Genomic DNA, 25,372 nt, shown 5'->3' with positions numbered 1-25,372 from the left:
CGCATTTAATCACATTACATCTCTTATTTGTAAAAGCATTATCATCTTCATTTTCTTCCAGACCTTTCATTAATAACTTCCTTTTTCATGTGCAATGTAGGTTCTTTGTAAACCATTTTGTGGGTACTTGCTGCTGCCGTGATTGTCCTCCTTTAGTGCAGGCAAAAAAATAAATGAGTCTGGTTCGTAGACGAAACATTTTATTGTTTAATGCGTGGCCACACACGTTGGATTCCTCTGCACAGTGCATTATGAAACAGGAAGTATGGAGTAGTAATGGTAGATGTGTGGGAAGGGAATTTTGTGAACTGCGCTTGGATTTCAGAAAGGTGGAGACGCTGCAGAACCAAAGTTTTACAGCAGTCCACTCGTTGGGTCTACCGTCTACTTGGACCATGTATGTCTATAGACTGACCAAGGATCCGGGCCCACCCCCCCACAGACCTTGCCTTGGCAGGAAGTGGGGATAGTTTCATAAAAGAGGCATGATGTGAGTTTCAGGAACGTTACAAGACACTGACCCGATCCCCGTAATTTCCGTTTCTTTATAACAGCTTACAAAAGCAAAATTTACAGTACGACATACAAAAATAAAATCAAATTCAAACAGCCAGGGTGCAACCTGCCTTTGTAGATCTTCCCCTCCATACAGACAATACAATACTTTTGTCACCAGTCACAAAAATACACAGCAAAAAAATAAAAAATAGATCAGCCACATATGAGAGAAAACAATTCCTAAGAAGTGTACATCCACTGACCTGATTCCTTTTCTGCCCTTTAAGCTTCAAGTCCCAGTTGGTTTTGGGGCTGAACACTGGACAGATGTTCTTCAGGGACTTTTTTCCCCCCCCTCTTGCTTTCTGTCAGGTTACTGTTACAACCCAGCTGTAGCCATGCAAACCAAACACAGGCTTCCCGATTGTGTCCCCTCATCTCCACAAGAACTCAGGGTAAAAGAATGAAACAAAAATACAAAAGCACTTCTCTAGATATATATATTTGTGTGTGTGTCTGTGTAAATTTCTCTCTCGGCGCGTATATACTCATTTATCCATACAGAGTATATACCTGGTTATGACGTGTACAGGGAGCACTTGGTTGTTTTGTCCCCCTTTCTTACCCCCACCCCAACTTTTGGAATCGTTTCCTCTGTTGGGGTAGGGATCTGCGGACGTTTTTTTTAGTAACCCCCAGGCCCATTTCTTGCTTTTCTTTCCCCTACTGTTGCACTTTTTTCCACCCTCTTTCGTTCCTTCTTTATTTATGTTTCCTGGAGACGTGGATACAGACAGAGCAAAATAGTGGGAGAGAGAGAGGGAGTGAGTGTGTGATCAGCTGACCGCCGTGCCGACCGCGCCCTCTCACGCTTTCAGCCAATCTCCTTCCACTGCCGGTAGAACTCCAGAATGTTCTTCAGCTCCATGCCTGCTGCAGCCACAGCCTGGACTGCCGACTGTGAGGAGAGAGCACAAAGTCAGTGGATCAAATTCCAAACGGCTTTCCTGAATCATCCACTCTCATGCAAAACCACACGCAAAGCCTGACGCAGAGAAACTATGAGATTAAAATAGGCATGGCCACATTGTAAAACAACCTGTGTCCTCAAGTGTGCTTTCCATATTAGAAAGGTAATTCACCCACCAAGAACTGCACAGGGCTTAAAAGCCAAGACACACTTTCATTTTAAAATACATTGTATAGAGAGGTATACACTTGGGTAGCCAACTGAAGAGCAAGATTAGAAAAATTGCATATAGTCACAGACTCACATCCACCTAGGAATTTGCCCATCTATATAGCAGATAATATATGTATTTAACAAAACCCTTAGGATATTAATAACATGACGGTGGGCTTAATAAATCATAAACTACATGAATAGTTTAACGTTACTCTTATTTTGCACATGCGGCAAAGTTATCAGAACTATAACAGATATGTGAATTAGCAGAAACAAATGAGAAATGGTTCGATCATTCTGAACAAACTGGCCAGATCAAATGCAAGTGTAAGGTGGGTTGGGGTGCCATGCGCTTTGGTAGGTGTCTAGACTCAGGGACGGACCTTCATGGACGGGGAGCGAGCCGACAGGTCCTCCGCGGAGTGTCCCGTAAGGATGGTGACCATGCCCGCCGTGTCCTCATCGCCGTTGCTCTGGGAGACGGTCAGCTGACGGCAGCTGTCCACCATCTTGTACAGGTGCCTTTAGCGGAAACAGCGGAAGAACAGGTGTCAGACAGCACAGACCCACACCAAATCTAAATGCAGCCCCAGTGCCGACCGTTAGCCTAGCCAAGCTTACCACGCCTCAATGTCCAGCCGCTTGAGCTTGTCCCTCTCAAAGCTCCGCCCAGACTCCCTCTGACAGCGGATGTATCTGGAGGGAAGAGGGGAGCATTACAGACGGCATCTTTACTTTTACCAAAACATTTCTAAAGATAGAAACTACATAGACAGCTAAATTGATTTCTTAAGCTGTATATCTTTCAGACAGTTAGTCCTTGTTTTGTAAACACTTTTTTCATGTGAAGCATGGAAACACTCAGACTTGCTATACATGCAAAGGATGCAAGCAGCCAGCAGCCTAACCATGACTGAGAGAGTCTGTGTGAAACCACTATACTGTCCAAGCACAAGTACAGCTGAAAAGCACACCATCATAGCTGTGGGCATCAACGCTGGTCGCTAAAATATGTTGCTGTGGCAAACCCACAAGGCCACAACGGGGAAAGATGGAGGGGGGTGGGGGGTGGAGGAAGGCCCACCTGTTGCCCTTGCGGAACTCCGACTCCAGGAAGCGGATTCCGTCCCTCGCTCCTGCGTTCTCCTTCTTCAGCACGTCCAGACCATCGATCACTGCGTGGGAGAGAAACGCCTTTAGGTCTGCCCAGGAACTGCTCTCTAATTAGTTTTGTCCAATTTCAAAATATTTCCCCTGCTGTGAACAATTCAATCCTCTAACTGAAAAAACCACTTCATTTCAATCAATGTTTGCCTTTCAACAGGCCAAACGTCAAAGTGTTTTGTCTTGCATGTTTCGCTCTATGCATTCCAAACTCAGAATAGTGATGACATCCTGACTGATGCGGTATGTTAGTTATACTAAAGTATAGATTAGCTGCTCATCCGAGCAAGAAAAGTTTAATGAAAAATGTGGGGGTCTTTGGACAAGTTAGTTACTCAGGAAGGTGTACTTCCATCAACCTTCTAACTGCAGCTGAGAAGACACAGTGCATGTTAACCAAGAGCTCTCCTAACAGGGCTTCAAGACCAACGGGAGATTTTGCTGGGCTTAAAGGAACAAAACCGGCAGTGTTCCATTGAACACAATGGCATTTTCCCCCCCCCCCCCCCACCGTCGGCATGTAACCTTCAGCTCAACGGCTCAGCTTGGTGTGATGTTGTTGGATCGCTTGGCGATTCCTACTCAGCGAGGGCGAAAACACAGCCGTACCCGTGGACTAGCGCATGCACCAGCATTCCCGCCCCACTGCAAAACTGCTACGCTACGAGACAATTCTGCTACAGACTGACAGTGCAGCTATGCCCCCACAGACAGACAGAGGAGAGCTACAATGTGTCCAGGAGCCCTGCTATCAGCGTCCCCGCTGACCTGAGCAGACGACTGGCCTGCTGCTATATTTAGTGCTGAGGGAATTACGGTTTAAGTGTGAGGACTCCTCAGCACGCAGTCTAGAATGTATGCAGTGTAAGCCGTGGTGGGTAAGAGAGTGCCAAATGCCTAACACGTAAAGGAAAGAAACGTAAAGTGTAGATCTGGCGGCAGGAGAGGGCACCTGTGCGGGGGATGATGATGATGAAGCAGCCGCTCCCTGCGAGCTGGCGCAGGATGCCCAGGTGCTGGCAGAGGGCGGCTGTGTCGGGCACCAGGTAGGGGGACATGGAGGACTGGGCCTTGGGCTGCTGCAGGCTGCCCTCCAGCTGGGACACCTCCAACTGTAGGGGGCGACAGACACACAGCGCTCTCCATCGGCTCTCCCCTGCACGACCATCGCCAAAACCTAATTACCTTCTAATTCCAGGGCTACATTCACACTCAGATGGTTTAATGTAATGTGGCATGGATTTTTAAGGGTGTGTAGAAAATGGAGAAACAGATAAGAGAAATTACTCAAAAATACAGGCTTTGGGATTCAAACCAAAAGGTATGATTCCCATATTCAAATTAAAAGCAAATTAAGGTAGTTTTGTTATTACTACAGATATTACACAGCCGGAATAGGTGCCACAGTAGAATGCGTTTTAATTTTGGACTGAAAAACAAATGACGTGCAAAATCAAGACTAGCAGGTTTTGAAAAAGCGTGTGACAGCAGGTGCTGCTGCTGAAACGTCAAGACCAATGAGTAAGGCCCCAACTGTACCAACAGTAACATGCGCAGCTGACAGATCCGGAAGCACTACTGCCCATTCCAAATGGCAGCCAGAAACTCAACAGCATCAAACAAGAGTTGAGCCTGTGAGAGTGCAGTGTAATTACTCTAATAATTCTGTTTCAAACACAGTTACATCACCTTCAGTGTTTGCGTTTAAAGCGTCTAATAATTATTAATTACACACACTGATTTTAAATCCTAAGTACATAACGCCACCTTGCTAGAGACAGAATGTCTCGTAGTAAGAGAGCCCAGAGAGGATGACACAGCAAGAGAGAGAGACCAGTGAGTAAGAGAGGGGAGGGACCTGTAGGCGGAGCTGGGCCATGTCTCTCATCAGCCGGTTGCGACGGGCCTCCTCCTCGGCCTATGGGACACAAAGGAATAAACACACTCCATTACACCCTCACACAGGACACGCCTCCAGCGCTCCCACTCATTATACTGAGCGGAGCCCGTCCACAAGAGCTTGGGCGTCTGCCACCACTGCTGCTCTATGGCCCAGAGAGCCTGTGGTACTCCCAAAAAGGTGCGTGTGAAGTGAACAGACAATGCAGCTATTTGTACATCTGACTCTTGCACCAAAGAGTTCTACAAAAGATTCAAACAAACATGCTCTGTAAGAACTGCACTGAAGTAACATTACATCATCCGTGTCCCGTGGTTTAAGAACAAGTGCAGAACAAAGGGCATGAAACCTAACCTACTCCACCTACATATTTAACCAGATGCCAGTGGCCCTCTCATCCTGCTCTATCATAAAACACTATTATTCAATCGCATGTCCAATAGCAGCTCACTGATATCACATGGGTGAGGGGAGGTCACACAGCATGATCCAAACACAACAGCAGTACTAGTAAAGAGAAGGCCAAGGGAAAATTATGAAATGCCTGTTTCATAAACCATGTGAAGAGTGTATCGTAATAAAGCAGCACATCTGAAACGCTGCCCTTTCCCTCCATATATAAAGAGTCACAGATGATGGCTCTGGCTTCTGGCCTTCCTGTTAAGACTCTGGGAAAGACGCAGGCTCGCGAGCCCTTTGTGTCCGCCTCTGCTGCCCGTCACTCACCATGCGGAACTGGGCCTTGGCTTGCTGCACCAGGTTCTCCTGCTCCGATTGGCTGATGCTGGTGAAGATGCCCGCCTCCGGGTTGAAGTGCAGCACGTTGCCCTGGAGATTGGTCAGGAAGTGGCCAAAACTGCGAATACAGCACAGACGCACTACACACTGGGAGCCAGGGAGGCAAAGGGAGGAGAGAGGAGAGAAAACCAAATGAACGACCATTTAATACATGGGAAAAGCCCTTATGTTAAGGTCTTTATTACTGTAATATTTTAAATTAGTAAATTAGCCTATACAGAATCTCGCAGAGATGGGCCCACATGAAATGCATTTCTGAATAAAAACACTCATCAGCTCAAAGACTTCCAAAACACACACAGTAATGGAAAATATGTTTCTGTCCTGTGATTATAAAAGTGCGTGTAGACCAGAGTTATAAAATACGGCATGCCAAGACATGCAAAAATAAAGTGCTGCTTTAACTCACAATAACAAAAATAATGTAAATATATGTAAACTTCTTTAAATACGGCAACATATTGTTCTCTTAAGGCTCTCGAAGAAGGTTATCTTTCTCCACCATCAGAACACCAGTTTAAAGTATTTACATACAGTGCAAAGGCTTATTCAATCCTTTCTGCAACACTTCTGAACAGCATTTACCGAAAAATAAAAAATGTGATAAATCCTACGTAGTAAACAGCACCACCACGGCTCTATGGTTTCACCAACTACAATTAGCGACAGCAAACAGAAAAGGCACAAAGTTCACCAGAAGCACACTGTTCACTCTCACTGCCCGTGTGCCATTTCTGCGGGCTTTGCTCTGACGGTACCTCCTGCAGCGGGCTGAGGGCGGGTCTCTCGCGTGTGAAGTCGAGTTTGCGGTGTGCCAGGCTGAGGGCGGGCAGGTGGCGCAGCGCCAGGTCCTCGGGCAGCAGCAGGGTTTGGGTGAGTCCGGGGCGCTCGCACTCCTGCAGGAGCTCCGTAACCTCTGGGTTCAGCCCCAGCTCTGAGACGCAATTTGGCAGAGACACGGTCTCAGACACGACCTCAGACACACGGTCTCAGACACGTGGCTTCAGATACGACCTCAGACAAACAGCCTCAGACACATGGTCTCAAACACACAGCCTCAGACACGGGGTCTCAAACACACAACCTCAGACACATGGTCTCAAACACACAGCCTCAGACACGGGGTCTCAAACACACAACCTCAGACACAGGGACTCAGATACACAGCCTCAGACAGACGGCCTCAGACTGCCTTTCAACAACATAACATGGCTGCCTGGTGGCCTCAGTGGGAGCCCCCCAAGGAGAAATAGCCTTCCTCTAAGAGTGGCGGACATGTTCTCTGTTCTTTGTGAAAAACACGTGCCGTGTGCTTGCTATGCCCGTGAAAGTTTTCACATTTTCTGTTTCTGGCCATTTTTTGACACTAATTAAATTAGTTTCAATTTAATTACGATGAGCTGTTGTGTTCAATGAAAGCTTTAAAGGCCTATGACTGATTAACTGATCAACCAATTAAGTCCAGTTGAAATTTTTAAAAGCATCTCAAATAAACACCTTTAAGTGCATTATAAACAAATACAAATACAAACACATCTCTGACACTCCTTTAACGGCTTAAAGGCGTTCACATGACTGCCGTGATGTGTAATCTAAACCGGTTCCAAACGGCAGCTTAGTCAAACCAAATGAATGCGCAACAGCTGGAAGAGAGGCCAGCCTACACAGCGTGTCCCCAGGGCCGGGCCAGGGAAACTGCATGACTAGATGACTACAACAGGGCCATTAATAGCCCATTCTATCATACCATAAAATATTTATCAGCGCTCAAAGTGAACACCTGCCTCTTCCCTGCAGAAACTGTCATTCACTACTGTATTTCAATTAGACAGCGGCAGCAGATAAAGGTGAAGTGCGATGCACTGATAATAACGCTACAGCTGAGAAATGGCCTTTATCTCAGAGAACTGCTGTGCACGCTGACACTGAAAGAGCGATAAAATTCACCAGCAAAACCAACCAGGAGCATCTGCTCAATCAAGGTCAGTGTGCACCACAACTACAGCCTGCCAGCGCATGGTGGGGCCTTGCTGGTCATCCCACAGCCGTAAAGACCTGAGAGTTCTCAGGAGATATACCGCAAGAGAAACAACCATTTCCACCCTTTGAGAAACTGTAGATATGGGCACATGATGAGACTGTGGGCTTCCGCATCTCATTCTGTCAATTCCTGTCACTCTCTCCATTCACCTCCACATCTCACCTGCTTCCAGCATCTTGTTGCCGTCGGGCAGAAGGTTGAGCAGCACGGACAGTCTGTTCCACAGGCTCTGAGAACTCTATATGAGAGAAAAGAGTCAATATCAGAGGTCTCTGAATTAGGCCACAAGAATCCACCGAGTCTCCTTATGCATCTGTGTGTGCGTGTGTGTGCATGTGTGTCTGTACGCGTATGTGTCTGTGCGCGTGTGCCTGTGTGTGTGTGCGTGCCCGCATGTCTGAGTGTGTGTGCGTGTGGGTGCGCGCACAATTGCATGAGTGTGGATATGCGTGTACATGCTAATGAATAGAAAAATGAGTGTGTTATATAAATTGGCTCCTCTGCAGCTTTGCTTTACATATCTCATCATGATTGTGTTTTTTCACAGTTACTGAAATGAGACTGCTGAGGGTTTATGGAGCTGGGAAATACTGTCTTGCTTCTCAAGGAACAACCACGAACAGGGTCCACAGGTCTAACAATCGATCAAAACAGTCAAGACTAATGTGCATCTGAGGAATTTAAATGTATACCCATTTTTTCAGTGCACTAGCCTCTGCACTACAATGTGCCCCAGTTACAAAACTGAAAATACCACTGGTTCAAAGCAGCCCTCTGTACAGCCATTTTCAGAATCCAACAAGACCTGACAAAGCAAGCTATAAATCAAGAGCAAATAGAGTAACTGCTCACCATGCCCCCAAAATAAAGTGGTCAAAACAAAACCAAAATCCTACCACAAGCCTACCAATCCATGCATATGCATGCATTTTTTTTTTAAGCTTCATGTGCCACCTGTGTGTTCTTTCGTTAACAGAAACTTACCTGTGCACACATGACAATGATGTCAGTGTTTGTTCTGAGCCAATCCACAAAGACTTTGACAACCTGGATGAGGCCCTGATTGGTCAGAATCTCCAGTCTCTCGGAGAGGGTCTTCTCACTGTGGCATGATTGGTTACTGTGCTCGCTGCCCTCAGAGTCTGACTCTCCCTCTGTTTCAAAGACAAGGCCGGGATAAAAAAAATTCAAACACAAACCACCGCCAATATTCACATACTCTGCTTCATTAATTCAATAAACAAAGCTGCACACACTTGCATACTTATTTAGGTAACCAGCTGTTACAATATAACTCTGAGGGTTTTTTTGAGGTTTTTGCATTGGTTACAGCAGCAAGTGCCTTCAACAGTATAAATCAACAATTCTTCGCAAATGTTGTTGAAATAGCTGGAAGCAGATGTTAGGATTTTTCACCAGCTGAAAGCACTTGATATGATTGCTGTGTGTGGTGGAGCTCTCTCCTACATTCCCCCCACCCAAGTACAAACTACAATAATGCCTTCAAAAATAAACCTCTCCAAATTTGAGGCCCTCCTGCCACTACCTTCTCTTATTCACGGCACTCTCCTTTAGTTTCATAAGATTTATCGAAGGCGAGGGTACATCATATAACATTTTTTGGGTGTAGCTCTGCTTCAACTATACTTAGCCTACACATATTATATACTTGTAAAATAACAATTAGTACAATGATTATCAATGTTAGGGTAGCTGTGACAAATGGTAAGAGAGAAGGTTTACCATTCTCGTTTGTTCCATTGGCTGTGTTGGGGCTAATAGTGCGGGCCGTCTCCCCGGGTAACGAGGTCTCCTGTGGGGGGGCGGAGTCGGGGGTGGGGCTGCAGGCCTGCTGGGGGCGGAGCAGTACGTTGCTGAAGGTGGGGGCCAGGCGGAAGCAGCGCTTGGCCTGGAAGAGCTGGGAGGACATGGCCTGCAGGTTACTGCTGATGCTGGGGTCGCTGGGCAGGAGGGGCCCGTTGGTGGCGGGGGGCGTGGAGCGCTCCTCCCTGGGGGGCTGCTGTGGCTGCTGCTGCTGCTGCTGCTGCTGGGGGTCTCGGGGCGGGCTCTCCGAGTCCTCTATGTCCTCCAGGTCAGAGCGGGACTCCTGGCTGTTCATGTCGGAGTCCGTCTCCACGTCGAAGGCCGTCCCACCCTCCTCCTCCTCGGACCCGCTCTCCCAGCCCCCCTCCACGGGCAGCCGGTCGCGCTTGGCCTCCTTGCCCAGGGCGGGGCCGGCGGCGGGGGGCCCCGCGGCCCCCGGGCTGTCGGCCTGGGCCCTCTCGTCCTCCTCCTCGTCCTCGTCGCTCTGGAAGCCCTCGCTCAGGTCGCTCTCGTCCTCCTTGCGGACGCAGCGGCGGCGGCGGAGCATGGAGAGGCGCGAGTACTTCTTCTTCTGCTTCTGCTTCTCCTCCTCCAGCTGCAGCCCGCCCTTCGTCCTGCCCACCCCCTCCCCTTCGTCCTCCTCTTCCTCCTCCTCCTCGCCCCCGGTGCCGTTTGGAAGGCCCTCCTCCTCTAAGGGCCCGGGCCCTGCGGTCTCTCTCGTGTCCGGGTCATCTGAAAGGAGCAGCACAGAACAGCTCAACATGCGAAACCTCAACCCATCATTTTCAAAGAGTTCCCAGCATTCATCAAAGATGTGTCACTCATTCAGTAAGCAGTAATTCAGGGTGCACATACTTCCTTACAAAATCGCCTGCACACTGGTTCAGGGAACCAGCTGTCGCAAATACCGTTTTTGGCAGACCAATTACATCAAGTACTGATGAACCAGATGGAACCACTCATTTGCTCCCATCTTATGTCTGAACAAGGGAACAAGAGCAGTGGAAACAGTCTGTGACTCAGCGCTTTACTCAGATTCAGACTGTTTACTGCATCTCCCTAAATTCCAGGTGAAATAGGGAATGGGGTCCACGGACGTCCAGTCTCCCGGCCGACCTCGGCCCCCTCACCTGGGTTGTCCGTGTGCAGAGGCGGCACCTCGCTTTCTCCGTCCTCCAGCTCCGCCTGCAGGCGGATGTTGACGTGGTTGACCAGGTGGGAGAACAGGGCCAGTGTGAAGGCAATAGATGCGCTGTACTGCTTCGAACCTGAAATGAGGATCGTACGTCTTACAGCAGAGAAACGCACTGAGAAATATTAGACGACACACTGTTCAACACACTACTTCTTGATCTAAATCAAATGTACTCATTAGAACGGTTCATTTTGGTGTGCTAAACAGCAAAAATATGAAAAAAAAAACACAAATGAAAAGCTCTTGACTGGAAGAGAACGGAAAATGTTATGTTTTTGAGGCGTCTTCTGAAGTGGTGAAAATACCAAACATCCCCTGGGAGCAGCAGTGCCGACACTGTGGGCCACGCTGTGCAGTCAGTGCATCTAGTGCCTGTGAGCACTGGGGTATTTCCTCCCGTAAGCTGTGCCCTTTACATTGAGTGAGGCTCTCTTTAAACATCAGGTCAGGTCTAACTTAGAACTTAATATGCACTTATCCCAGATGGACAAAAACACTTACGGTCTTTGCAGGCCAAGAGGAAGATACGATTACACACAAGACAAAATTAGATTTCTATGAAAAGATATCAATGAGCAAATATTAAAATGAATCTCTCATCCTCTTCCCTTCTGCGACCACCACACTCTCTCTCTTGCTCTGTCACTGACCTCCCCTCTTGAGGCTGTGGACCACCATGAGGCAGGTGACCACCATCTTGAAGACCAGGGTGTCAGGTAGGAAGGAGCAGCCGGTGTCGTGCTCCTCCTCTTCCTCGCCGGCCGATGTGCTGCCGTGCGCGGGCGTGGCCAGGTAAAAGAGCACCAGGTTAAAGTCCTCCAGCACCGACTGGCACAAAGACGTCAGCTCTGTTTCCAGCACGCTGCAGCCAGAGGGATCACACAGATCAGCTTCCAGAACAATCCAAGGGCTAATCCCTAACTGGATATAAGAAGCAATGCAGTTCCATCTATATAATACAGCTATATGGATAGTTTGTGCATCCTATCCCATGCCATCCTAAAAATGCTCACTTAGTTTTACCCACGTTTACCTTACATTTTAAAATAAAAAAGAAGCTTCTGAAAATGTACTTTAAGAAATAAGTTAATGAGCATGGGGCCCATATTGTTAATTGAGACTAGCATTATATCGTGGGCAGGTGGTAATTCAGCTTAAATAGGCTCCATCTTTGAATGTTTAACTCAAACTTAATTGTCTTCAGTCTGTAGAATCATTATTAATATTTAAGTCAGCACTATTTTTTTATGATCTCCAAGTGTACCGTGTACCTGTTCTTGGGCTGTAACAGACTCTGCAGGTACATGAAGCTCACCAAAAGTCGCTTGATGTCTTTAGACCTGTGTGAAAAGCAGGAAATGCAATGTGATTGCATGAAAGCAAAAAACTGCCACATGCAATTCAATGTATCCACGAAACACAAATCAGTTTTCTTCCCCACACGTTGTACATTAGAAAACATAACTCTACCTAGCCTTTCAAACATCTGATCGTGCAATCCCATATGTGAACATTACAGAACTGACCGTTTAAATTGTACACTGACCCATCACATAAATTGGGTCTCCTTGTCTGACATAAAATCACAGATCAGCATAAATATATGAAATATATGCCGGATGCACAAACCTAGGCTGAAGCAAACCTTTGCAGCTCAAGGCCCATTTCCATCCGTGAAACCGGAATGGCGGGTGACTTTCCAGTGAGATGCAAAGTGTGTGCAAAATGCACGGTCAAAACAGACGAGCGGCGGAACGCAGTGAAAACACAAGTATATGACAAATATACTTTGTAAAAGCAATCAGTTCCAAATTTAGCAAGAAAACCATAAACAACCAAAGCAATAATTCAGGAAAAAAAACACATCACTTTTAAATAGCTGGTCGGTGGGAAATTCTTAAATGCTCAAGTCTGGCCATCATCCAGGGGGTTTTATGACAATCTCTGTCTCAGGACTTTCCACTACCGTGGGAAACTCACATGTGACACAGAAGGTTATTATTCAGCTGCTTCCTGCTACTGTTCGTAACGTGTCCCTTTAGCCGAGCCATTCCCACTCCTGCGCGACATTTTAAACTATATGAGCCTGAGCGACACACAGCAGTACGAGGACTGCATTACTACTGGCACCGATCCAGTATGTTACCATATACTGAATACGGCTGGGAAGATTTGATAGGGAAAAAAGGTATGGGTATGGGTATGGAACTATAGCTCCCTTCGGGGTGTAATGGTAGAAAACAGCCCTTTAACTATCGGTGCCCTTCACCCCAGTGGCATTGAGACTAATTCAGATTGAGCCCCTATGTATGTTGGGGTTAGTTACCGCCAGTTTGCTTTTAAGTCAAAGTTGTTGAAAACATGCTAAAGTCGTTCCATGAGTAACTTTCCTTGTAATGCATTTCTGGCTAACTGCCATTTGCTTTGTGCTTGAACACTTTTCACTTTTCAGTCTCCACACTTTCAGTGATTAGGACCCCACTGATTTCACCCACTCTTTCGGAATTAAATCGTTACAAAGGTAATCTTCAAACGAATGTTTCAAATACGATAAAACAGAGATTCTTTGTATTTGAGGTCTCATTAGTGTGTTTTTTCACATTGGAAATACTGCAAAAGTGCATTAACATATCACATGGTATGTGTCTTTAATAAGTACTGCATATATTATTCTAATGAGAGATGTCTACGTGCTTAAACATCATTTGGAATCCCTTGACAGAATGGAGCGAATTCACCGATTCTAAATAGAACAGATAAATGTAAGCATATGTTTACTGGTAGGAGGCTTATTCCAAATAAGGTGTTTTACATGACTTAAAATTCTATATAATATGGGCACATCCCATGTCCATTACACATAATCAGGATATTGTAATTTTTGGGAATTGGGCATTTACATTACTGATGTCATAGTCTAAATACTATTCTACTACTTCTATATGCAACATTTAAATAGCAGTGTGAATGCAAACATAGTCAATAAAATCATTAACTGGGCTTACTGAAGTAATTACTAGGATGTGAGCATAGAAAGTGTATTTTTAACAGGACAAATTATCCCTCTAAAGACACTGAAAGCGTCAGATTAACACAGAATTGAGCCTACGCACCACTGATACCCCTTTTCCAGCAAGGCATTTCGAGGGACGGGTTTGGACAGGTAGGAACTGTCTTGTAACCAAAGTCGCAGTTTGATTCCCGGGTAAACACGCGTGACCCTGATAAGTATTAACCTGCATTGCTCAAGATATCCACTATTGGACATGTAGTGCTAGAAAATGTAAGCACTCTGGATAAGAGGTTTGCTAATGCTGATGTATGTATGTATGAGCGTTGAGCCGGGCCAACCACGAACAGTTAGGTGACCGCCAGGTAGAGTGAGAGCACCTATTATCGACCACCTTCGTTCAACAGACAGGAAAACGTAAACTGATTTGCAACTATGTATGAAATAGGCAAAATATCAGTAACAACCTGTCCCTAGTTACGTAGGAAAAAATGTCCTTGTTATGCTCCAGTGGTTATTTTTTCAGTACTTTTGCAATTTTTTTCTGTGCCGGCAAATAAGTCAGAGGTGGTCCATCGTTAGCTTTTGGTTGCTAAGGGGACGTGTATCGACCACCCCATATAAATGAATGGAACTTGACATAAATTTGCTAGCATACTGTTTAAGTGTCCTGTCTTGCGTATTTGAGGTTAATATGAGAAAGGGTGTTCGCTATCAGCACGTCTAGGAATCCGTACATATTCACTATTGTAACCCGAGTTGCAGGATGCAAAATAGCCGATAGGAAAGCAGTTTGAAATTACGAAGAAACGTCTGCGCCATTGGATTTAATGGGTCGCAATGAGATAATTCTGAGTGTGTTGCTTGTCTTAAAGTCGATATAGTAAATAAGGCTGTAATAATATAACTACATGTATATGTATGAAGTTGGTTTTTTACATTTAGACAGTTTATTATCTGTATTTTTACAGGACATACATTTTAATAGGTAACGATGTTGCTGGGAAAGCGGAGACGTATACTGTGACATAATGACGTGGCTGTCTAGCCCGTGAAAAAGCAAACCGGTTCTTAGAAGGTTCGCAAGTTGAACCAACTGCGAAACAGCACTAGCACCAGCCCAGAACCAGAACGAGGTTCGCGTTGGTAGAAAGGGGGTATGATTGACTCCTGCAATAACGTTATTTTCCCACTGGGGGCACTCAAGGTTAAGAAGGCCTGAAAAGTAGCTGCAGCGATTAGAACCAATCACTGTTCAGTTGGCTTGGAAATTTTCCCCGAATATGGACCATTTTCAATTCTCTAATTTTTCACTCCCTCCTGGGAACCCTCAGATTCCGGTACAAACAGGAAACCTCTTTTAGACACATTATTGTCATCAAATAGATGCTAAATAATGATCTCTGTAACAAGAACAGTTAGAGATCAAACAAATTTTCTGACAGGATCTTTATCTCCACAAAACAATAGGCCTATCAGAAGGCAAATACTCTTGGAAAAAATAAAAAAGTATTGTGAAACTAAGTCCGCTCAACCTAATCTCAATAATAAAACCGCAGATAATAAATAGGCATGTGTAGCCTATTCCAGAAACTTAAAGCACACTTCACCTGTAAAATGGAGTTAAAATGAAGTGTGTCAGTCATAAAATTGTAATTATTAAATGGCACATCATCATTATCCTGTCTGTTAAGAAAAATTTTCCTCATCGCATATTCCAATAACCTACGGCAGCATAGTCAAAGTGATTGTAAAGGGGCTGAAAATAGTTCAAATAACCATCATACTCAACATATCAACATTACCCTGGACTTCATTTTCTCTGTTTGTGCATCCAACGAGGGCACAGACATTTGGCATGCTTGCTATGCAAATAGAGGCTAGATAATGAAACGAAAACGAAACGGAAAAAAAAAACAATAACAAAACAAAAACAATCGCTCTATAGTTATAGCAGTAGAATATCTTTGGGCAGCATGCTAACTGTGCTGCCTCTATGAATGGCTTATTCTGTAACTTATTCTGTCAACGCTGATGACACACTGTAGGCATGTTTGCATTTTTTCATGAGATCACATGGAACTAAAAAATATATCAATTCTTTTAAAATAACCGGCATATTTTATCCCAAAATCTATGGATAACTAATGCACGGCCATTTAAATGTCCGCATTAGAGGAAATTTCACAAGCATTTTAAAAAACATATTGTGTCTGTTTATTTGTTTACTATGTACTGCAAACACTTCTTCCATTTCCAGGAAAATAAAAATCCTGAGCTCGCATGCTAATTTTCTCGGGAGACGGGACTGAAAATAATCCTGGGAATCCCATGATTCCCAGGTCCCAAGATCCAACACTACTGTTCAGCTCCCTCCTACATACTACTGGCTATGGTCATGTTCCTATTTTAAAAATCCACAGAACTCTGCAGAGCACTTCAGAACAATATGTACATTAACCGCCACTCGCTGTTCTATCACATTCCAACCAATCACACGATGACAATGCCCTGCAGTTATGAAGTGCAGGAGCGGGACTCCAGTTTGAACAGTGCTTTGAACAGCGCACCTCTGCCTTGAGGGGGAAAGCTTCTTGATCTCCTGCTTCTTCACTTGGTGGTACATCTTGGCTGCTTTGTCAAACAGCCGCTTCAGGTTCCCGTAGGCTCCCTCAAACGGCGTCTCCGACTGTATGCTGTCACACACACACACACACACACACACACACACACACACAGCACACAAGCACACACACGTGCGAACACGCATACACAAAGAAACACACACACACAAAGCAAAAATCATTCTGCAAATGCAGTGGGATACTACTATCCACGAAATCTAAACAGTGCATAAATGCAGTTTCATCTAGGATAACATTTAAGTCACTGTTCTGACCTACTCTAGTAACTACCACAAATAAACAGCACAATTGCCATACTGAGTTAGAACAAATAATTTCCTGGAGCAGAGCATGGAATTCATTCACTGATGATCATTACCTTTCGCTACCTACCTTTCACTACACAAAAAGCAATGACCAGTTCTATCTGCACACTGTGTTCACAGTGACACCCTGAGGCGAATGTGAGCATGAACAGTGTTTGTGCTGTGCGGTGGCTGCTGTGATTGCAGCAGGTCTCACCAGCGCAGGTAGTAGTAGGTAGCTTCCACGTTGTAGAACTTGCTCCCCGCTAGCGTCCCCAGCTGGTTAAAAGGCATTCCTGCAACACAGAACACCCGACACCGAGGTCTGTGATCAGTATGGCTCGCTGATCCTGCCAGCAGCAAACCTGCAAACCTGCTGTTCGCGGACCTCATGAGTCCACTGACTGAAGAAATTTAAATAGCTGCATAACGCAGTAAATTATTGGTGATTTGTGGGTTGTACGCACTTGTCAGATGGCCAAGATGATGAATTTATAATTCAATGCATCTGTTCAATTACATTTAATGGATGCAAATGACTGGATTGTACTAGACAAATCAAAATGCAGAATTCAGAATTATACTAAGCAAGATATGGGAAATATGCTGGACACATGCACTCACACAAGGTCTGTCAAACCTGTCTGAAATGAAGAGTCGTTTTTGTATGTGAAGGCTTGTATTCGAGTGGAAGGACTAACGGCAGTATGTAAAAACATGAACTGAACTGGATTTACAACGCGATACAATCTACCTGGACCCTCTCTCAGACGCGAATTGAGCTGTGTTGCCTAGGAGACTCGGACCCGAAGGAGGGGCTCTGGCAGAGGGTCGGCGCGGTCACTCACCGACGTGCGGGGTGACGGACAGGGCCTGGTGGTAGAAGCGTTCCGCCAGCTGCTCCGCCTCCACGCCCGCCAGCTCATTCTGGTACCGCGCTGCGGAACACATCAAAACAACATCCCATCAACCGCCTGATCCCAAAGACCAGACGTCTTTTCCCACGAGACACTCCGTCAATCAAGCATCTAATATATGCCCTGCCACGTTTAACCAAAGCAAATCCTAAAGCCAAAGGAAAAGAAATGGAAAATAAAATGTTTTTTTCTTTTTTCTTTTGTGGAACAATTTCTTGTTGGAGACAAGCCTAATGTCCTATTGCAATTGTAGAATTGCCCCATGCCCTTCCTGTAAAACCCTGTCGGTTCAGGAGGGCCCAAACTCCTGACTGTACTCTCTGAAATGCAGACTGCAAGCTGATGAACTCTTTTCACTCTACAATCCGCAAACTGATCAGCGCAGGGCTGCGCAGCAGGGGCAGCTGACACAAGCAAACTGCCGGTGCCCCAATCGAACAGTGGAGTCACTAGTGCTCAAAGAGGCAAAGAAAAACACAGCCAAGTAAAACTCTCACTCAAAGGGTGATGCTATGGCTAACTCATTCTCCTGGCCACTGACTCACTTTCACACACTGAACCCATTTTCCTTCATTAATTAAGGCTGAAGTCCCCTGGGAAAACACAAACTTTTCATGTAGGCCAGGGAGTTCTACTGACTGTCCAGGTAGTTAACCCACAGAAGACATCCACTTATTAATACTCCTTGTCTATGCAAATTTATTTTCCGCAAGGATACCTGCTTATGGGAACCTGGGAATCTACACTGTGACTTCCTACACAACATGAGCGGGTGTGTACGCAGGGGGGTGCTGCTTTACCAAGGTCACCCAGGTAAACCAGGCAGCGGTGGCAAGCCATCTGGGCCCATTCCATCTCTTTGGCAGTGGCCGACACCGGCTTCTTACGACCTGCGGGGACAAAAAAGTGTTGAGCATACATTCAGACAAAACAAAACAAAAACTAAACTAAAAACGTATTAAAATTGCAATTGAAGGTTCTACAGTAATATGGTTGGGTTTTTCTTTCCTTTTCCACGGCTGCATTCAATAGCCTCACTGCTGCTGCATGCCCTGTCGATTTGGGCAGGATAGTTGCCCAGCATGCATTTCTGGAGAAATGCGCATCCAGCCCACTGCTTTTTCCACCCTGCAATCCGCTAGCAGCCAGAGACACTGCACCAGGCGACTGCACAGTTTACACAGCTGGCTAGCTGCTAGTGAGTAGTGAGGCAGGAGTTACTCTACTGACCAAAAATTTCCCTCCTAAGGTCAGTTCTGACTCCCAGGCACAGTCAACACTGGCAGGGTCCAGACTGAAGAGCGCTTCAATAGAAATTCACCAACACCTTGATCAAAAACTCTCATTTCCTCTTTCTTGTTCAGAAGCGCAATCTCAAGACTACAAAAACAGCTCAAAACCTAGTGAGTGATTAGCGACAACCATGATGTAGTTACTGCTAATAGCACGCCAGACCTAATGCTAATCTACAAACCTACAGCTTAATCGAGGCATTCTCTGTAATCCACAAGGATTTCCGATGGAAATAAAGGACTGTGGGAAAACTGGGGGGCAAAGTTTGGAGGACTGAGCTTTGACTACACGTCTCACCTATGAGGGGGTCAGTGACATGTGTCCAGTCAATGCAGTCCTGCAGCTCTAGCTGATAGTGGGACTGGATGTAGAGCAGCAGGTGCTGGTAGAAGCCCACGCCCGCAATCAGGTGAGTCCTGTAGGCACACTCCAGAGCGCTGCGACTGTGAATGTGCTACAAAAAGAAAGAGGAAGAGGAAGGTAGCGAAAGAGGAAGGTACACAGACATTGAAGTGTGAGGGGTTGAAAGACAGGGATCAGGAGAAAGGTAATTGTTAATTCCTTCACAATAATAGAGAAGCACAATTCCAGGCTGCCAAGAGCAGTTAAGTCAACACAACTTCAGCAGACAGGGACTTAAAGATAGTCACTTGTAACTAATATAAATAAAAAGCACTCAAGGACCCAAGGAAGAGAACTGTTGAAACTCACAGCATGCCTCAAAACAAATATAACTGAGATCAGTCAATCTAATGTTTTCCCCCCAATGCTCTGGATAAATGCTGAGTTATTTTTACAGACTCTTTTGAGGGGTTCACTGCCTGGCATTGGTTAATTCTCTATGAGACTAATCTACATAATTTTAGAGCTACCTCTCAAACCCCGCATAAGAAAAACAGCTGTATGGCAAACACAAAGGGCTTTAAGCTAAGTACGCAAAAGAGCACCAGTGATTTGAATAATGACAGACAGCCTATGCAAGAACGAGGCCAGAGTCATCCTTCAGAGTCATGTAGATGAGATGGTGCACTACCTTCTTGTTGGTCTTAATCATCTGGATGACCTCATAATACACCTTCCTCCACAGAAGCTCCTCGGCTTTGCGGCCATAGTCCACCGGGTGAAGGAACATCAGCTTCACACAGAGCTCTCGTAGCCTGGGGGGTGGGGGTGGGGGGGGTGGGGGTGGTGGAGAGTGAGAGAGGTCAAATGGGACAGCCTGGGACTCAAGTTACAATGAATCATTGCACTAACAATTCATCCGTCTTTTGGATTGGCACCAACAATATTCATATGAAAGCAGGTACTGCTTTATTTATCGATTTGTAATGAAAGACAAAACATTAACTTGGCACTCTGTACTTGAAGAAGGCCATTAAAAGGAAAATGCATCACACAAGCCATTTCAAAGGGCTACAGCAGTGCAGGGCTGTTAGCACGTCATGCTGTTGATGCAAGCGATACATAATTGACATGCGTGGTACTTTTCATACAAACTGTCTTCAAAGATTCATAGAGAAATATTTACAGAAACAAAAACAGGAAAGGTAAACAACTCAGGGCTTCTGTAGTATAAAAACGACACCACAAGCCTATCAGAATAACATAGGTAGCACTTGACAACTCTGACACAAATTAATTTCAGCCTAACTTAGCCTTAACTGCAACACAACACCGCATCATTACTATAAATGTAATGTATTAACCCTTTATCCCGAGACATAAAGTTGAAACATTGAATATATTTATTGCTAGGGTAGGGGTGCTTACTTGTTACGCAGGCTGATATTCTCTGGCTTGAACACCTCCCTGTATGACGACTTGTTGCTGATGATGACATCCAGCTTGTGAACAGACTCCACTACAGCCCTAAGTCATGGGACAAAGGAATATTTTATATTAACTGCATTGCATACAGAACATTTGTGTGGTTGGGCTACAGTAATAATAAGACATAATTAATGTTACATCAAATGTGTCACGGTTACCAGGCAACATGTATGAATACTTGAGAATTTTTTGAAAGACACTGATAAAACTTGACAGAGCCAAATAAAGCCAAATTACCAAAAGAGGTGAAATTTTGAAAAAGTAAAAATAAATAAATAAATAAAATAAAAATTAATTAAGTAGCGCATTTCACAAACAATTGTAACAATACACTTCACAGACAACCCTGGCCTTAAACCCCCCACAGGAGCATGCCTAAGGTAACAGTGGCAAGGACAAACTCCCTGGTAACAGATAAGAAGAAACCTTAGCAGGAACCAGACTTAAGGGGGGAACCCATCCTCCTCTGGTCGGCTCAGGCTGTAGGTTTAAATGACCAACACAGTCAATCAGTGGTCATGTTGATCAACTTAGTGGCAGCTAGGTGACAATCCTAAGGTGGTGGCCCAGATGATGGGCAGCAGTAGGCAGCGACAGAAGTGGGCAGGGTGGAGGCGGCAATGAAAGAGGAGGCCGGACCGCAGCGGTGGGACAGTTAAATAAAAAAATCACTGCTCTTCACAGTCTCAGGCTAAAATCAAGGCCCGGGGAAATTATTTATCTGAAGCAATCATTCAGTGTTCATGAGAATATAAAACCTGATTGGCCATTAAATGGTTCAAGGTTGAGTAGTGGACCAATCACCAAAAACGCCGTCGGAAGATGGGGACTGACTGTACCAGTACCTCAACTCTGTGGACACCAAAACGTATTTCCCAGAAAGACAAACTATTTTCATAAATAACAATTCCCAACAAAGAAGAAATCCCTCGTATTCCAGCCTGAGATTTGGCAAAAGACACATCTACAAGGAAGTCCAGTCGGCTGCCCATCCTCCTTAATGATTAAAGAGTAAACCACTTGCTTATGAGCTGATACCAGACTAATCAATGTTGTGTGTGTCAGTGATGTAGAAGCATGTCACTATTCAGGAAAAGTTATTTAGGCTATTATTTGTAGTAGATTCAATTCCAAAATTGAGTGGTTAATGAAAAGGGGAATCTTCATCAAATGCTTAACCAAATGATTTTTTAAAACATTTTTTTCTGGTGATCATCATCTGGTGATACCTGACAATAAAGAGTAGCCCATGTTTTTAGTGTTACCACAGAGGTTTAGCTGTGACACTACATATCACGGGAAACCTTGCCATACCCAGGCAAGAATAAAGTTAGTTTGGATAAGTGCATTACTTGGACAGATACATTAATGACAGATTATCTTCTACACTAGCAACAGATCTGTGTGACTAACTGCATTCCTCCTCTTTGCCCTGAGCATTTTCAAGGGACATCAGGAATTGGACGCCTGTCACTACCCCTCATCTGGAAACCTCTCAAAGTAAATAATCTCAAAGTAAATAAAGAGCATTTTTCATGGAAAACCCCAGCCAATATGAATCACAGTGGGGGCTACTCAGCACATCACATTTGTGTTTGTACGTTTTTGTTTTAACTAAAGACTTCTGCCCAATATGACCATCTTGCAGTACTTACGATTGTGTAACAAGCTTCTTTAATAAAATAAAATGAAAATATAATTCAGAGAATCTTAGGCAGCCACAATGGCAAGATACATAAAGACCATAAGAGCTGCAAGAACAAAGGCGAGGTTAAATGGCAATTACCATGTTAACACTGGCCAAACTGAATATGAAGTAAGACAGTGGCAATGGAACCTGCCGTTTTTAGCCTAAATACTCACTAGCAAAACCCTTCCTAACCAGCATGTAATCACAACAGCTTCAAGAGCTAGAACTTAGGCAATATCACACTAGCATCCATAAAGTTATAAACAAATGATCTGTTGCTAGAATCAGATTTCACTCAGGGTTAGCGTAGCTCAAGTGTCAGGAATAAGGGATAGGAACTAAGGCAGTGGTCTCCAACCCTGGTCCTGGAGAGCTACAGAGTCTGCTGGTTTTCATAGTGACTCTGAACTTCATGAATCAATTATAGCAGTTGATCACACAGTTAACTCAACTCACCTGGTGTCTTGGGTCTCAATTGGGTGCTCATTTTAAGGTGATAACAAAAACCAGCAGACCCTGTAGCTCTCCAGGACCAGGGTCGGAGACCACTGAACTAGTGTAGTGGTTATAACTTAAAAACAGAATCCTGCATTTCAATTCCAGCATGGCATCCACAGTGAAGTGCCGTAACAATATTATTTAAATGCATCCATTTCAGTGGATACAAAGACTAAATATAAAAATGAAATCCTTTTCACTTACAACAAATTCAATTATCTTAGCCAACTATGCAGATTAATTGTGTCAGGTTCTATAGTAGCAAACTCGCTTGTGCATAGCTAACTAGATACTTAGCTAAGTCATACCTTCTAAACGAACTGCAATGTCACTACCAAGGCTTGCAGTACACCTAATATATTGCACGCCATATCAATTTCATTACGCAGCTAGCCAACTTAGCAAACAAGCATCACTAGGTAGTTGCTGGTTAACTAAGCTAACAATTAGGTTAGTTAGCTTGATTACAAGCAGTCAATGAACACCTTGCTAGCAGTTAGCTAGTTAACAAACCAGTCAGCTAACGAGGAAATAAACCATCCTTTATTAGCTTGGTAGCACTAAGCGTGCCATGGCATTCAATGTTACATTACCGGTTGTCTGCAGCCACATTTAGCCGGCACGAGGTAACTTGCCAACGAACAGTTATCCGCCCAAAAAAACTGCGTGTTATGGTGTGTTGACACAATCTTTTTAGATAAATTCTGTTTGCAGTGTAAAGTTAAATGGCTACTACGTACAGCCCTGCCCCTGTAGCTATCGCACTTGCATACCTGGCTTTGCAGTTGTCGTTAGCTAGATTCTAACTCGATATTAATAAGATAGCGAATGGTATTTTAAAAGACGTTTCTATCGTATCTACGAATTATGGAACATTTAATTCCAAAGCTAGCTAGCTATATAGTGCTGCATAACGCAGTTATTCAAATCACACTCCAAGTATTTGAGATAGCTAGGTTGCTAACTTACCCGCATTTGGCTAAGGAAGCCTGCCAGCTTGGTAGGTAACGTTAGTTAGCTAGCTAACATCAGCATCTAGCGAACTAAATTCTATGGGTGTCAGCAAGCGTTGACGCTGTGCCGTCACCTGGACATTTGAGGTGTAGCAAGCTAGCTAACCGGCTGTCTATATTCAAGACAGTGGTAGCAAGCTAGCTATGTCTACCGTACACAGCGACGGTAGATAGCTAATGTTTACGTCGACCAGCTAGAACACTAGCATTACAGCTAATTCCACTGGTTTGCGCGGACGCATTCTTTGCACCGGCCTTGGCAAGCAAGCTAAGTTACCTGTACAGTCGCTTGATGTGAAGTACTTTTGCCTCCGGTTCGCTGTCCTGCCCAGGTCCACTCATACTAGCTGCAGCACCAAGGATATCGTCCGTCCCTAAGCTCCCGACGTCCACTGTATTTAGACCCTTTGACAAACCGTGCCTGTCTGCGTTCCTCTTGCTTGCTATGCTAACGTTATGCTGTGCAGCCTTTCACTTGTCCGCCTAACTTGTCTGTGTTTAGATTCTTTACGTTGCTTGGGGTTGACCCCCTCTTCCCATCCGTTCAGTAACCGGGTAGGGGAGGGAGTGCCAGGATATTTTTCTTGATTATCGGTCAGCTTTCACGTCCCAGTTTGAACGTTCTGTTACTACCCGTTCCAGCTATCATTCGGAGGGCGGCCATTATTGCTCAGACATGGACCGCGCGAATATCGCGAGAATTGCCGTTACACTTTAGACATAATCGCGGGATAATGTTGAGGGTTGCCAGATGCTGCGTTAAGAGCTAAGAGAAGTGAAAATTTCAACACGGATTCAGAAGAACTACTTAGCTCTGGCGGTACGTGAGGTTCTTAGAGGAAGGTAAAACAGTCTCAGTTCCCATGATTTAATCAATGAAATATTTGATAGCGGTTGATAATTCATGACTTGGTACAGTCTATGTTCACACTAGGAATGTTTCTAAAAACGATACACTGTAGTTGCAGTCTGTTTGCATGGCAAGCTTTTATTTAGGTAGATAGAGGTTTGCACTTAGGTTATTAATACAGTTCGAAAGTTATACTGTTTGTCATTTAAATTATCGCTTGAGTGATCGCAAGGTCGCATTCACATATCAGCAAATAATATTGTGATTAATCCTATCGTATTGTTATAAATTGTATCATTGTTCAGAGTGTCGCTATCGTATCGTGATCGAGTTGTATTGTTACACCCCTAAGCTGAAATAGTCTACCTGGATACATTAAACTTTATCATAACATGAGATTGCATATAGTTTTACATAAAGACTGACAAACTGAAATACGAGTCATCATGTCTACATAATTCCTCTCTTACCGGTGCCCTCAGAATCTAAATAACAATCTTCTGAAATAATGTATTTGAGGGAAGACTGAAACATAGGGTAGCAGTGTCTATCGTGTCCTGGAAGTCAGCACATGTTTTGGCCATTCATTTACCACAATATCCATTTTCAAAATGATTTTGAGCTGGTGGAATGTCACTATTTTTTTGTCAGGACATTTTTTTTATTTGTCTCAACTACAAAATTATTTAAAGGATACTTCCCTAACTAATAAGGCAGAATCATCTTATGCTTACTG

The 25,372-nt window shown here is 44.6% G+C and overlaps 1 protein-coding gene across 4 annotated transcripts; it reads right to left on the bottom strand.

The window, feature by feature from the left end:
- Positions 1-183: 183 nt before the first annotated feature.
- smg5 (SMG5 nonsense mediated mRNA decay factor) lies at positions 184-24,489 on the bottom strand. 4 transcript variants are annotated; one of them, XM_064350932.1, is made up of 22 exons: positions 24,064-24,489; positions 20,526-20,624; positions 19,789-19,912; positions 19,053-19,209; positions 18,263-18,352; positions 17,394-17,483; positions 16,763-16,841; positions 16,187-16,312; positions 11,878-11,946; positions 11,257-11,468; positions 10,542-10,679; positions 9,331-10,143; positions 8,572-8,741; positions 7,750-7,825; positions 6,305-6,480; positions 5,475-5,633; positions 4,707-4,766; positions 3,801-3,960; positions 2,769-2,859; positions 2,306-2,380; positions 2,068-2,206; positions 184-1,456 (listed from the first exon to the last, which is right to left on the bottom strand). In XM_064350932.1, the coding sequence occupies exons 1-22, from the start codon at positions 24,126-24,128 to the stop codon at positions 1,373-1,375; spliced, it is 3,252 nt and encodes a 1,083-aa protein (XP_064207002.1). In that variant the 5' UTR covers positions 24,129-24,489; the 3' UTR covers positions 184-1,372. The 4 variants fall into 4 exon arrangements, with proteins under 4 accessions (XP_064207002.1, XP_064207009.1, XP_064207018.1 ...); XM_064350939.1 differs by lacking the exon at positions 24,064-24,489 and adding an exon at positions 23,743-23,763; XM_064350948.1 differs by lacking the exon at positions 24,064-24,489 and adding an exon at positions 23,082-23,100.
- Between the last annotated feature and the right edge of the window lie 883 nt (positions 24,490-25,372).

The sequence above is a fragment of the Anguilla rostrata genome, chromosome 1 (genome assembly GCF_018555375.3).
Source record: "Anguilla rostrata isolate EN2019 chromosome 1, ASM1855537v3, whole genome shotgun sequence".
NCBI lineage: Eukaryota > Metazoa > Chordata > Actinopteri > Anguilliformes > Anguillidae > Anguilla > Anguilla rostrata.
Note: the sequence above shows the minus strand (reverse complement) of the source record. Positions and strands in the feature narration are given on the sequence as shown.